Here is a 14,666-nt window from a genome sequence, read left to right as displayed (position 1 = left end):
CTTCCTCTCTCCCTCTCTCTCTCCCTCTCCCTCTCTCCCTCCCCCTCTCTCTCTCTCTCTCCCTCTCTCTCTCTCTCCCTCCCCCTCTCTCTCCCTCTTCCTCTCTCCCTCTCTCTCTCCCTCGTGTAGAGGTAGGGATAGGGTGTGTTAGGGCTTTTTGGCCCTCCGCACTCCAAACAGAGTCATTTCCCAGAATGCACTGCGCATCATCAACGGCAAAAGAGACGCACAAATCTAAGTTTTTCCTTCGTTTATGAGATCTGAAAATGATGACAACATTAACATTATCTTAGTTAAATAATGTTCCAATGCACTATGGTCCGCTGACTAACGTTACAGTGTTGCGTCTCAGTTTGTGCATGACAGTTCAGTATTTTGATAAATTCCCAAATGACAAAACCCCCAAAGTTTGAAGTTATATGACGCCCGAAATGTAACTGAAGCTAGCAACGACGTTTCTGCAGTTATTACTGCCACATTAATAGCAGTAGGCTACAGACGAGCCGAGAGTATCTAACGTTAGCCCACAGAGCACCGTTATGAACTGTTGTGTTACCGGCACCATTATGCTTTCTATTTGTTTGATCGGTTGAATACCATCATTACCATAGTAGGGTTACGGTCTGAACAATGTTACAAGGATATATCGTTTCCATCAATCCAGGGACTCCTCAGCAAACCAGACAGCTTATAAGGTTTCGGTCTGCAAATGAGCAACGTTTCCTGAGGTCGAAGAGCGCTGCTAGACCACTTTGGGAGTGAGTCATTTATTTTAAAATGTGTTTAACTGCATACAAACGTCTGTGTTGTGTTTATATTGTTTGATTCTGCTAACATAACTCTGTATTTTGTTATGATACAGGACGTTGATCAAAGAACTTGCCAACTGAGGGCAAGATCACACCCCAACAGGTGTCAAAGAAGTGGGAAAACCTCAAGAAAAAGTACAAGGTAAGCAGAACGACAAGTAGTGCAAAAGATGCTGAAACATACACGAGTAAACCATGTAATCATGGAACACACAGGTGTATTCACATGAGTGGGTTAGTTTCTACAATATTTACATGCAGGGTGCATTGATTTTCACATGATGGAGATAACATGTAAATAGTTAAGTGTGTGACCATAAAATATGGATAAATAATCTTATAAACAATCACAGTGGGTGTTTTTGTGACAGGTTTTTGCACGGTGATAGTTACAACAATGTGTGCATATGTTTGTGTTCATTGCAAGAGCTAAAAACCCCAAGAGCAGGATCAGGAACGGATGCGGGCGAGGTAACGGCTGCCACCTGGCAGTTCTTTGGCGACATGCATGAGGTTTTGGGTGCAAGGCCTTCAATGGATCCTCCTGTAGTGGTTGCATCTTTTGGTGATGCTGATCCAACAGCAATTCACCTGGTAAGGTTTTAAGATTGGGTACAATTACTGCTCCAATTTAATATATATATGTTTTTAAATCTGTAGCATGGAATTATATTGACTTTCAATTTTTTAATCAGGAGGGATACATGGTTAGTCAAGGCGATGTTGTAATTGATAAAGCTGTCTTATTTCTTGTGTGTTTTGTCGCATACATATATTGTAAACACTGTTATGATATATTTAACTTGAACACCCCTGGTCGTAATAGCCATTTCTGGTACATAACTTTTGTTTTGTTGTCTTCCAGGAGATGGTTGAGTCCACGTGCAGCGACACCTCAGGCACATCAGACTCAGCAGCCTCTCCCATGGCTAGCCCGAGTCCCCCAACACATTCCCCCCCAAAAAAGAACTCCTTGTTGAATTTCCTCATAAAGGAGAGCGCAAAAGAGCAGAAGCGCCATGAGGAGAGTGAAGCCAAAACTGAACGATTTTTAGGCCTGTTTGAACGGTTAATTGAAAAAATTAAAATAATAGAACTTAATGCATATTGTTAATAAGATTATTTAGATGTTATATATTTTTTTACTCTGTGACCACATGATTTGCTGTAATGTTTTTTATATGAATATGTTTTTATAGAATGAAATCTTGTAAATATACTTGACTGTAATTGGTCTAATAAAGTACAATATTTGATACCAAAAGATTCTGAGTATAAATAGCCTTTTATAAACACATCACCAATTCCTGATTCACACTTGAAAGTAATTTTCCAGTCAGATATTTGATCATGAAATGTTGACCGTTTCAAACATTTTCAAAATATGTTAAACTATATACAACATCTGTCTGTAGCAGAGAACTCCACAAATTGATTCAAACATTTTCAACATATATAAAAAACTAATTAAAAACTCTGTAGCAGAGAACTCCACAAATTGATTCAAACATTTCAACATGTATAAAAAACTAATTAGAAAACTGTAGCAGAGAAATCATCTTTATGGGGCCGGCGCATGGCCGGAGACCAGGGCAGCCAGTCTGTCCCTTGTAGCACTCCCAGAGCTTTCATTGTTCACCAGTGGCTCACGGGGAGGTTGGGGGTCAATGAAGTCCTGTGCAACAACAGCATCTGGCTCTAGAATGTCCCCGTTATCCAGACACACATTGTGGAGAAAGGCACAGGACGCAATAACAAGGGGTGCAAATGTGTGTTGAAACTCCAAGGCACGGAATAGTGTAGACCTCCATCTTGTCTTCATCATTCGAATGGAAATGATTAAAGCGACCCTGTATTTGGCCATTGATCGGCTGCTTGTAAGGTGTGATCAACGTAATGGGTGTGTCCAAACAGGGATAGCCACCAATGCCAAGAAGGATGTAGCCTGTGGGAGGGTACCGTATAAGCTGCTATTCTTCATGATTCTTGTGTCGTGAACTGACCCTGGATAGCCAACAAAGATGTCAAGAAACCTTGCATCTGAATCACAAATCGCCTGCATGTTAATAGATAAAAAGCCTTTGTAATTGAAATAGTCGATCCGGTGCTGTAGAGGGGGTTTAATTCTGATATGGCTACAATCTATTGCACCCACAACGTTGCTGAATGCAGGGCTTCCTGATAGTTGAGCAAATCCCTGACCAACAGCATGAAGCTCTCCTGCCTGGGGGAAAAGATAGCTCGCTTCAAATTCATCCAAATGTTTTGGGCAACTTTGTGGATTACACGGTGAACAGTTGATTTTGGTACACTGAAAACCCTCGATACGACTCTGTACGATAGTCCATGAGCAAGCCAATAGACATAGATGAGGACCTCCAGCTCGTTACCCCAGCCATGGTCCTGTTCCCTCCGTAGTAGCCTCTGCAGACCATGCATGGCGCTTCTGCTGAGGTGAAAGTCCTGCTTCAGCTCAGCCTCTACGTTGAACCACAGACGCAGGATGGGTATGTTGTGGTTAAACAGACAGTATGACCTGGGATGATCAGTCTGGAGAAGAAAATATATTAACTTCATTAGTCTGAATTGGAAGTGCTTTTACGAGTAAATCTCCCCTAACAACTCATTCATACACTAATTTTCCCATCTGCACAGCTGTCCCAAGAGTCAGCCTCTAGTTGGACACTTTAATGATCACCTCAATTACTTACATAGCACCTTTAATTTAATGTTTGCACTGCCTGTTATTTAATGTCTGTTTTTGATAACTCTGCACTATCTGCTTTTTAAACATTGCCGTACATACATAAACAACACAACTTCGGAAGGTCAACACTTTTTTATTCTTATTTTTTTATATTCAGGTCTAATTACAGATTTTTTTCCTCAACTGTTTATAGGTTCTTGTTTAAATTGCACATATATTTTTATCCATTACATGTGTATCACTAACACAGACGTATGTCCAATATTAATGTTTAACCCACTAACGTTTGTCTAACGGTTCACAGCTATCTCGCTAGCATGTTGTGTAGCTATGCTAACAACAACAACAACAACAGTTGTTTGTGGTTTATCCTAATTAAAGTTTACAAAGTTTATCGAACATACCATAACCTGATCTGCGGCCAGGTGTTGTAGACGTCTTCTCCTCATCTGATTTCTCCGAGATGTTGCTGGCAAATTCATGAAGTTGCCCATAGCCCACGTAAGGGACAGTAACACAGCTAACGTCGGCATTTTCGGGAAAGACCAGTTACTTTGTTGCGTGTTATTAAGTCATTGCAGTCGACAACTACTGCTGACGTATGTGGCTCTGGAAGGGTTGTCCCATTTCGTAGGGGAAGGATTTCACCACTAGCCCTTGCAGCTCTGTTCTAAGGGGTTCAGTGGCACTCCAAAATGAGGGGTAGGGCTAAGTGGTAGGGCTAAGGGGTGAAATGAGACTGGGCCAAAGTCTCTCTACTTATTTTAAACAAACAAATTTCAAACAAATTTTCCCCACTCAGCGACACACCCGCTGAGAATAAAACTCTGATTATTGGAGACTCCATAGTCCGAAAACGTGAAGCTAGCGAAGTCAGCGGGCATAGTTAGGTGTATACCTGGGGCCAGAGCGGGCGACATCGCATCTCATTTAAAGTTGCTGACAAAGACTAAAGGTAGATTTGATACAATCGTAATTCATGTCGGCACTAATGACTCCCGACTATGCCAGTCGGAAATCACTAAGGTTAATGTGGAATCGGTGTGTACTTTTGCTAAGAAGATGTCGGACTCCGTAGTGTTCTCTGGACCCTCCCAAATCAGACCAGTGATGACATGTATAGCCGCATGTCATCACTCAACCGCTGGCTGTCGAGGTGGTGTCCAGCACACGATGTGGGCTTCATAGATAACTGGCAGTCTTTTTGGAGAAAACCTGGTCTGCTAGCTAGAGACTGCATCCATCCCACTTTGGACAGTGCAGCTCTATTATCTAGAAACATAGCAGAGGTTATTAGTCCAAAACCTTGACAACAACACAGAGTTCAGACCAGGAGGCAGAGCTGCAGTCTTCTCTGCGCCTCCCTTAGATCTGTCTCCCAGTCACTATAGCTGTAACTCTAAATCGAACTGTAGTTATACTATAGGTACTGTGTCTGTCCCCCGGCCCAGACCAAGTCATCCAAACGAAGAAAGAAAAGGCGTAAATCGTCAAAATCTCATCAGGATCAAGACTACGAATACGATTTTGCTAAAAAAATCAAAAGATTCACTGCGGACTTTTGAACATTAGATCCTTAGCATCCAAATCTCTTTTAGTGAATGATCTGATATCAGATCAGCATATTGATTTACTTTGTTTGACTGAAACCTGGCTGTGTCGAGATGAATATGTTAGTTTGAATGAATCCACTCCTCCCAGTCATTTTAATACTCATATACCTCGAGACACTGGACGAGGTGGTGGAGTAGCAGCTATTTTTAATTTTAGTCTTCCAGTTAACCCTCGACCAAAGCTGAATTTTTCTTCTTTTGAAAGCCTTGTTCTTAGTTTTTCACATCCAGTCTCAAGAACCTTTCAGCCAGTTCTAGTTGTTGTAGTTTACCGCCCTCCTGGCCCATATTCTGAGTTTCTATCTGAATTTGCAGAATTTTTATCAAATGTAATCCTTAGCAGTGATAGAATAATTGTTGTAGGTGACTTCAATATCCATGTGGATGTTGATAATGATAGCCTTAGCACAGCTTTCATGTCATTATTAGACTCTACTGGTTTCACCCAGGGTGTAAACGAACCTACTCATCGTTTTAACCACACCCTGGATCTTGTTTTAGTTTATGGCATTGAAATCCATAACCTTACAGTTTTCCTAGAAAATCCTCTTCTATCAGACCATTTTTTTTATTACATTCGATTTTGTCCTACCAGAATTACCTCTACCTAGAAGAGGTGTGCTCTCTAGAAGTTTATCTGATAGTGCTGTTGCTATATTTAAGGAAGCTATTTCAGCTGTTTTTGATTCAGTACCGTGTTTCAACCCAGTTGGAAACTCTTATGATAGCTTTAGTCCCTCTCAGCTAGATCAGTTTGTTGATAGTGCAGTGGATTCACTGAGAGTTACTCTTGATTCAATTGCTCTCCTGGAACGGAGGGTTGTCAAGCGGCGGAGAATAGCTCCATGGTTCAACTCAGAAACCTGTACTCTAAAACAATCGTCGCGGAATTTTGAAAGAATATGGCGCTCAACCAAAACGGTAGAATCTCGTTTTTTCTGGCAGGATATTCTGCTGGGGTTGTATCAAGTCAAGTGGGTTATATTCTTTAATAATTATACTTAATTATTAATAATATAAATAAAATATCATTAAACTATGTTTAATCTCGTTTTGGGGCACCAACCTGTAATCAGGTAAATATAACCAAAATATCACTCAAATCAGTCTCAAATTAGTTATTTAATTACTAATATTATTAATAATGAATAACTATATTTAATAAATTGAAGGCGTGAAATCCGTACACAAAGCCTTCTCAGCTTATATCACAATGCAAATACACCAGTAATCACAAACAACTGCTCTCTTAAATTATAACAGAATTTATTTAAACAAAGCAACATCAATCCAAAATCAATGAACTTAATTAAACAAATAACTATTATAAACTAATCTAAGCAACAAACATTATCAAGCAAAGGCTTGTGAATGAGGTGTAAATGTGTGTGTGTGTGTGCAGATGAGTGTGTATGTAGATGTGTGAGAGAGAGAGAGAGAGAGAGAGAACAAGATGGTGGAGAGAGACAATGCACCATGTGGCTTTGTCACATGGTGACAAAAATGGTGGACAACAAAGGAAGCCGTGTGGCTACCCTTTTGACATAGTTTGAGCTCTCTGAGCTGAGTTCAGTAACTGTTACTTAAACACCAGAAAGCCAGTGGCCAGACTTTGATTCAACGGCGGGTACACTGGTCTTTCTGATTGTGAAAGCCGTTGACTGAAGGTAAACTAGCATAGCATTACATACATAGGCGAACACAGCAGTTCATTACAATAAAACAAATGCAGCAGCTAACAACAGATAATAAACAGAATGTGACGTATCGTCAACAATGATGCATAATTATCAGTGGTTATAAAAGAAACATAACTATTTCTGCCCAGACCAAAGCTCTTACTTGGGGTAACTCCTGGTGATCGTTGCAAAGTTGGTTAGATCGTCACTCTGTTGAATGTTAAATCAACAGATTCAGGCAGGTTTCCTTCGTGGCAGATGTTGGAGGAGGGTAGCGGGATTCAGATCTTCGACCAGAGCGCTGCTCTATAGGGTCTTCTGGTTGCAGGAGCAGAGTTCTTTATGTGTCCTTGTGGATTCAGGGATCAGTGGGCTTCCTTCAGCGCTCCTGTCCAGTTGCGTTCAATGACGTCTTACGAAAAAATCAAAGGAAAGAAACTCTTCTTTTTGCTCGAACCTGATAACATCTGATTGCGGGTTACCAGTAGGTAACCCTACTCCTAAAAATATGCTGTGGAAGTAGTCAACTGAATCCTCTGATGCTTGAATTCAGCATGTGAAGAGCTACCTATACTGAGCAACCTCAGCTCTGGAGTTTAACCTATGTAAGTCAAGAGGAGGAAAGGCTTTGTCTCGAATGATGGAGTCCATCTTGTTGGAGAGGGCATCCTCTGGTGTCAGCAGACAACACTTGAAGAGGAGGAAAGGGTTTGTCTCGAATGCTGGAGTCCATCTTGTTGGAGAGGGTATCCTCTGGTGTCAGCAGACAACACTTGAAGAGGAGGAAACAATGCCTGGTGATTGCTTTTAAAGGCTGGACCTGCCTGTGGGTTTACCTCAGGCCTCCTCCAATGAGGATAGAGAATTCAGACACCCCCCCACTTTTCACACCTATTCGTTGGTTTCTGTTGGGGGGTTGCTGGGCTAAGACCCCTTTGTTCAGTTCCCTCCAAAATACTCTAGTCAGGCTTGAGAACTGTGATACGGGCCTGAGTCTCTTGTCCCATGCACATGGCTGAGGCCCAACAATTCATAGAAGATATATGAAGGCTCTACGTCACGCCCGAGCTGCCTACTACTCCTCTCTAATTGAGGAAAACAAAGGCAATCCTAGATACCTTTTCAGCACTGTAGCCAGGCTGACAGAGAGTCATGGCTCCATTGAGCCTTGTATTCCTCTAGCCCTCAGCAGTAATGACTTCCTGAGCTTTTTCAACAACAAAGTTCTAGACATCAGAGACAAAATTGGTAACCTCCTGCCCTTACCTGGTACGGATACGTCTGATACGGCAGAGACAGTTCCAGGACCAGATATTAGTCTCGACTGTTTTTCTCCAATCAACCTTTCAGAGCTATATTCCATTTTTTCTGCGTCGAAACACTCCATACAGTTTCATTGTTATGCAGATGATACTCAGCACATCACTCCTGTCCTGGCTTCTCTGCACTGGCTCCCTATACAGTCTAGAATAGAATTCAAGATCCTTCTTCTCACCTACCAAGCGCTAAATGGCCAGGCACCATCTTACCTGAAGGAGCTACTAGTGCCGTACTGCCCCTCGAGAGCGTTGCGGTCCCGGAGTGCAGGCCTGCTGGTGGTACCTACAGTCTCTAAGTGTACTATGGGAGGTAAAGCATTCAGTTATCGGGCTCCTCTCCTCTGGAACCGCCTTCCAGCCGGGGTCCGGGAGGCAGACACAGTCTGTAGTTTTAAGAATAGACTTAAAACTTTCCTTTTTGATAAATCTTATAGTTAGTGCTGGTGTAGACCAGCTCTTAGTTATGCTGCTATAGGCTTAGACTACCGGGGAAACTGGCACCTTGAGCTCCTCTCTCTCTCTCTCTCTCTCTCTCTCTCTCTATCTGTGCATATACAGTACATCATATTACTGCATGTATCTATCTGTAAATCTCAGTCACTAACCACCTACTTTCCTGATAGCTCTTGAGCTCTCTTAGGCTCCTCAAGATCGTTGGTTGACGGCCTGCCAGAACAGTCTGGTGCAGTCTAGGCCTGTGAAGGCTGTTTTGTCATGAGCCGGGGATCCAGCAGAAGATTTCTGCCTTTTAATAAAACAGTTTTATCTTTCTGCTGTAAGTTTTGCTGCTTTGCTAAAGTGCTCATGATGGATAGGCCGGCTCTTTGTAATATAGCAATAAGTAAGGTCTTTTACCTGCTTTTTGTAACATAACAATGAGTAAGGTTTTTTTACCTGCTCTTTTGTAATGTTAACAGACAAAGAGTAAGGTCTTTTACCTGCTTTTTGTAAAGTGTCTTGAGATAACACTTGTTATGAGTTGACGCAAAATACAAATACAAAATAAATTGAATTGAAATTGAATTGAATTTTAGGGACACACTCACTTATTGGACCTAGTTATGTTGTTATGTTATCACCTGATTGATCATTCTTTTTATTCACATCTTTTATTCTTTATTCAGTTTGATGAGCTGCAGTTTGTCAGAGATCAGCTGTTCTTCTCTGGCCTCAGCTCTGAAGTCCAACCCCTCCCATCTCAGAGAGCTGGACCTGAGTAAGAACAAGCTGCAGGATTCAGGAGTGAAGCTGCTGAGTGATTTTCTGCAGAGTCCAAACTGTAGACTGGAGACTCTGAGGTCAGTTCTCTTCTTCTCTGTTTGTGTTTTACATCTCATGTGTTTGATTATCAGCTGAAACATTTTCATGTTCACATGTTTCTGACGTCCATGAAGTTTTAGATTGAATGCTGTTCATGTTTATTTTCTTGTTTGAATCTGCATCATAAAAAAATCTGATTTTTACAGAAATAGTTTAAATGGAGTTCTTTAAGTTTTTAAAGTTTCTGATTTTTATGAAATGTTCAAAACTGAAGACACACACACACACACACACAGAGACTCTTTATTTGATCTTGAAACAAAAACAAATTCAGGTGCTCTCCTTTCTGTCAAATTACATTTGAACATGAAGTAAACAATGAGCTCGATGAATGTAGATAAAAAGAGCATACTGTCATACTCCTCTTTTAGATTATCACTCCTCTCTTCTTCTTGTAATCTTCAGTACTGAAAATATTAGCAGCTCAAACGACCAGTTTATAGTTTTTAATAAACAGAGCAGAGAGGGCGACGTGCAGACAGAGGAGCACTCAGTGAACATCAGAGCTGTTTGTAAAGACATCCGTCTGTAAACTGCAGAGTTCACTTTACAGGTTAACAAACTGTAGAGCACATGATCAATTCATCTTTTTGTTTCTTATATGTGTAATGACACGTTCCCCGACTCTTGCTCGTCCGTATAGCTCTCTCTCTCTCTCTCTCTCTCTCACACGTGTGCAGACCCACAGTTATCTTTTAATGAGGTAGAGAGGCTTTTGAAAAAAGGGTGTTTGTGGTGGTTAATATACCTGGACGAGTGGGAAACACTGCACTCTACATGTTTTCCAGGCGCTCACGCTCGCCCCACACTTTCAGAAACTGGTCTGTAGTGAGACGCTACTTGAGCCATGACTGCAGGCTGATCTATAAACTGTCACTGTAACGGCCCTGGCGGCCCTTCAGGCAGCCCGGCCCACCGGGAATTGACCTCAGTCAGCGCATCAGTTCCCTGGAAGACAACGCTAATGAAGCTAACACACGTCTTCCAAACCTCGAGGACACTTGCTTTGCTTTGAAGAAAGACAACGAGTCACTGAAAGTTAAGGTGGCAGACCCGGAGGGACGCAGCAGGGAACTGATGCTCTGACCGTGCTCTGTGACTGTGCACTGAATGCTGTCCAGTGTGGACGCCAGAGCCTCCAACCATGATTTGAAATCAGCCCCCAGAGCTTTTTATTATTAATTAATTAATTAATTAATATTAAATCTCTTCATCAAATTCATTCACTTCTGAGCAGGACTGAAGTCCCTGCTGCTCTTCATACTGGATGTTCTTTATCACTGATAATCAGAATAATCATGATAACGATGATATTATATGATCAGAATAATCATGAAGTCTCTCTCAGAGTCTAATCTCTCATTTATCTCTTTTTATATCAACAGCTGGTGGAGTTCAGTCTTTAAAGAGAGGATCCTGCTGATCACAGAGCTGGAAGCAGCAGCTGGTGTGTTGGTGAGTCTTTAACTGGGCTGTGTTACTGGGAGACTGACGGACCAATCACAGCGCAGATGACTCTCAGTGCTGCAGTCTGAGCTGCTCTGAGATCAGCTCCACCGTCACACACAGGACCATGACCTCGGACATTTTTCTATTCTCATATTCTGAATTTAAACTGCTTCATGACTCAACGACCGAAGATGAACTCTTTGATTTGGATATAAATGTTTCTGTTGCAGCGCCACCCTGTGGACATGTGTAGTGGTGCAGGTTATTCATTGACTCATATTCACAGATAACAGTAGAAGTTGATTCCACCTGTGCAAGTTAAAGTGTGAAGTTCTGCTTTTAACCACGAGTCGTTGGTCGTCTGATAATAAATCAGTCGTCTCTTTGTTGGATCAAAACAAAGAGGAGGCTTCACTGAGTTTTTAAAAGAACTACAAACAGGATGTCTGGATCCAGGTGCAGAGTCAGCACCTGAATATTTGATGTAATATGAGATGATATAAAAAGAGCTGAATAACATGCAGACTCAATCATTGATATTCATTCATCATGTCAGGGTAACAACGGACACGTTATCAAACTATCTTTATTTTTAACTTCTGATGTTTATTACACTTTGATGTTTGAACCTTCTGTTTTTATTATCTCAGGATTTTAAATAGAAATAAATTCAATCTGTGGAGGGTTTTATTTGAATAATAATTCATGTTTAGGTTCTGTTGCTGCTATCACTGCTTTCTGCCAGCAGGTGTCACTGTTTCCACAGTTTTCTCCCAGACTGATCGATCTGAAGAGATTATTTCTGTGTCAGGAAACACAAAGAAAGATAGATGATGCCAGCTCTTATTTGTTCTTATGTTTTTATATTTCATGTTCAAGTTTAATGTCTCTTTTTGTAATCACTGCCCCCTAGTGGGGCTTCTGTTTATTAAATATCACAGTCGGGTGTTTTGGATTTTATTAAGGCTGTACATTAATCTTCTTTGAAATTAAAGTTTATTTCACACAAACATGAAGTATCTGTGGTTTTGTTTTCAGATGTTACGTCTTTGTTAGATCATCAAGTCTGCAACCAGAAAGACGATCTGACTCCCGCTACAGAGAACCTGCTCGACTCAGATCAACCTTCAACACATGAACAGCTGACCTGAACTTTGCATCGATCACCAACAGAGTGATCCTCAGCAAGAGGCTTTTATCTGGAGATACCTTAAGGAAGTTTGAGAGGAAGTGCAAACAAACAGCTTTAAGTCTGATTGGACAGGAAGTGACCAGAGACAGCACAGGTACTGACAGGAAGTGACCAGAGGCAGAGCACAGGTGCTGACAGGAAGTGACCAGAGGCAGCGCACAGGTACTGACAGGAAGTGACCAGAGGCAGCGCACAGGTACTGACAGGAAGTGACCAGAGGCAGCGCACAGGTACTGACAGGAAGTGACCAGAGGCAGAGCACAGGTGCTGACAGGAAGTGACCAGAGGCAGAGCACAGGTACTGACAGGAAGTGACCAGAGACAGAGCACAGGTACTGACAGGAAGTGACCAGAGACAGCACACAGGTGCTGACAGGAAGTGACCAGAGACAGAGCACAAGTACTGACAGGAAGTGACCAGAGACAGAGCACAGGTACTGACAGGAAGTGACCAGAGACAGCACACAGGTGCTGACAGGAAGTGACCAGAGACAGAGCACAGGTGCTGACAGGAAGTGACCAGAGACAGCACAGGTACTGACAGGAAGTGACCAGAGGCAGCGCACAGGTGCTGACAGGAAGTGACCAGAGACAGCACAGGTACTGACAGGAAGTGACCAGAGGCAGCGCACAGGTGCTGACAGGAAGTGACCAGAGGCAGAGCACAGGTGCTGACAGGAAGTGACCAGAGGCAGCACAGGTGCTGACAGGAAGTGACCAGAGGCAGCACAGGTGCTGACAGGAAGTGACCAGAGGCAGCGCACAGGTGCTGACAGGAAGTGACCAGAGGCAGCACAGGTACTGACAGGAAGTGACCAGAGGCAGAGCACAGGTGCTGACAGGAAGTGACCAGAGGCAGAGCACAGGTACTGACAGGAAGTGACCAGAGGCAGAGCACAGGTGCTGACAGGAAGTGACCAGAGACAGAGCACAGGTACTGACAGGAAGTGACCAGAGGCAGCGCACAGGTGCTGACAGGAAGTGACCAGAGGCAGCGCACAGGTGCTGACAGGAAGTGACCAGAGGCAGAGCACAGGTGCTGACAGGAAGTGACCAGAGGCAGAGCACAGGTGCTGACAGGAAGTGACCAGAGGCAGAGCACAGGTACTGACAGGAAGTGACCAGAGGCAGCGCACAGGTGCTGACAGGAAGTGACCAGAGACAGAGCACAGGTGCTGACAGGAAGTGACCAGAGACAGCGCACAGGTACTGACAGGAAGTGACCAGAGACAGCGCACAGGTACTGACAGGAAGTGACCAGAGGCAGCACAGGTGCTGACAGGAAGTGACCAGAGACAGCACAGGTACTGACAGGAAGTGACCAGAGGCAGCGCACAGGTACTGACAGGAAGTGACCAGAGACAGCGCACAGGTACTGACAGGAAGTGACCAGAGACAGCACAGGTGCTGACAGGAAGTGACCAGAGACAGCACAGGTGCTGACAGGAAGTGACCAGAGGCAGCACAGGTGCTGACAGGAAGTGACCAGAGACAGCACAGGTACTGACAGGAAGTGACCAGAGGCAGCACAGGTGCTGACAGGAAGTGACCAGAGACAGCACAGGTACTGACAGGAAGTGACCAGAGGCAGCGCACAGGTACTGACAGGAAGTGACCAGAGACAGCGCACAGGTACTGACAGGAAGTGACCAGAGACAGCACAGGTGCTGACAGGAAGTGACCAGAGACAGCGCACAGGTACTGACAGGAAGTGACCAGAGGCACCACAGGTGCTGACAGGAAGTGACCAGAGGCAGAGCACAGGTGCTGACAGGAAGTGACCAGAGGCAGCACAGGTACTGACAGGAAGTGACCAGAGACAGCGCACAGGTACTGACAGGAAGTGACCAGAGGCAGAGCACAGGTGCTGACAGGAAGTGACCAGAGACAGAGCACAGGTACTGACAGGAAGTGACCAGAGGCAGAGCACAGGTGCTGACAGGAAGTGACCAGAGGCAGAGCACAGGTACTGACAGGAAGTGACCAGAGGCAGCGCACAGGTGCTGACAGGAAGTGACCAGAGGCAGAGCACAGGTACTGACAGGAAGTGACCAGAGGCAGAGCACAGGTACTGACAGGAAGTGACCAGAGGCAGCGCACAGGTACTGACAGGAAGTGACCAGAGGCAGAGCACAGGTACTGACAGGAAGTGACCAGAGGCAGAGCACAGGTGCTGACAGGAAGTGACCAGAGGCAGCACAGGTACTGACAGGAAGTGACCAGAGACAGCGCACAGGTGCTGACAGGAAGTGACCAGAGGCAGAGCACAGGTGCTGACAGGAAGTGACCAGAGGCAGCACAGGTACTGACAGGAAGTGACCAGAGACAGCGCACAGGTACTGACAGGAAGTGACCAGAGGCAGAGCACAGGTGCTGACAGGAAGTGACCAGAGACAGAGCACAGGTACTGACAGGAAGTGACCAGAGGCAGAGCACAGGTGCTGACAGGAAGTGACCAGAGGCAGAGCACAGGTACTGACAGGAAGTGACCAGAGGCAGCACAGGTACTGACAGGAAGTGACCAGAGACAGCGCACAGGTACTGACAGGAAGTGACCAGAGGCAGAGCACAGGTGCTG

At 44.0% G+C, this 14,666-nt stretch overlaps 2 protein-coding genes and 1 long non-coding RNA gene across 11 annotated transcripts in view; all 3 read left to right on the top strand.

The window, feature by feature from the left end:
- The window catches only part of LOC136179659 (NACHT, LRR and PYD domains-containing protein 5-like), an 11,454-nt gene extending 8,648 nt beyond the window's left edge, over positions 1-2,806 (top strand). Inside the window, exons 4-6 of the mRNA XM_065956564.1 lie at positions 1,237-1,403; positions 1,675-1,837; positions 2,724-2,806. Of these exons, the coding sequence (XP_065812636.1) occupies positions 1,237-1,403; positions 1,675-1,837; positions 2,724-2,806 (413 nt within the window). The remainder of the gene's footprint in view (positions 1-1,236; positions 1,404-1,674; positions 1,838-2,723) is intronic.
- Positions 1-14,666, top strand: part of LOC136179750 (NLR family CARD domain-containing protein 3-like) — a 497,803-nt gene that overhangs the window by 9,082 nt on the left and 474,055 nt on the right. The gene's annotated exons all lie outside the window — the stretch shown is intronic.
- Positions 9,357-11,583, top strand: LOC136179754 (uncharacterized). The gene is made up of 2 exons (XR_010666721.1): positions 9,357-9,425; positions 10,833-11,583. It is a non-coding gene; the product is annotated as an uncharacterized lncRNA (long non-coding RNA).

This window comes from Labrus bergylta, chromosome 7, assembly GCF_963930695.1.
Source record: "Labrus bergylta chromosome 7, fLabBer1.1, whole genome shotgun sequence".
NCBI classification, from domain to species: domain Eukaryota; kingdom Metazoa; phylum Chordata; class Actinopteri; order Labriformes; family Labridae; genus Labrus; species Labrus bergylta.
This window is presented reverse-complemented; position numbering and strand designations above follow the sequence as displayed.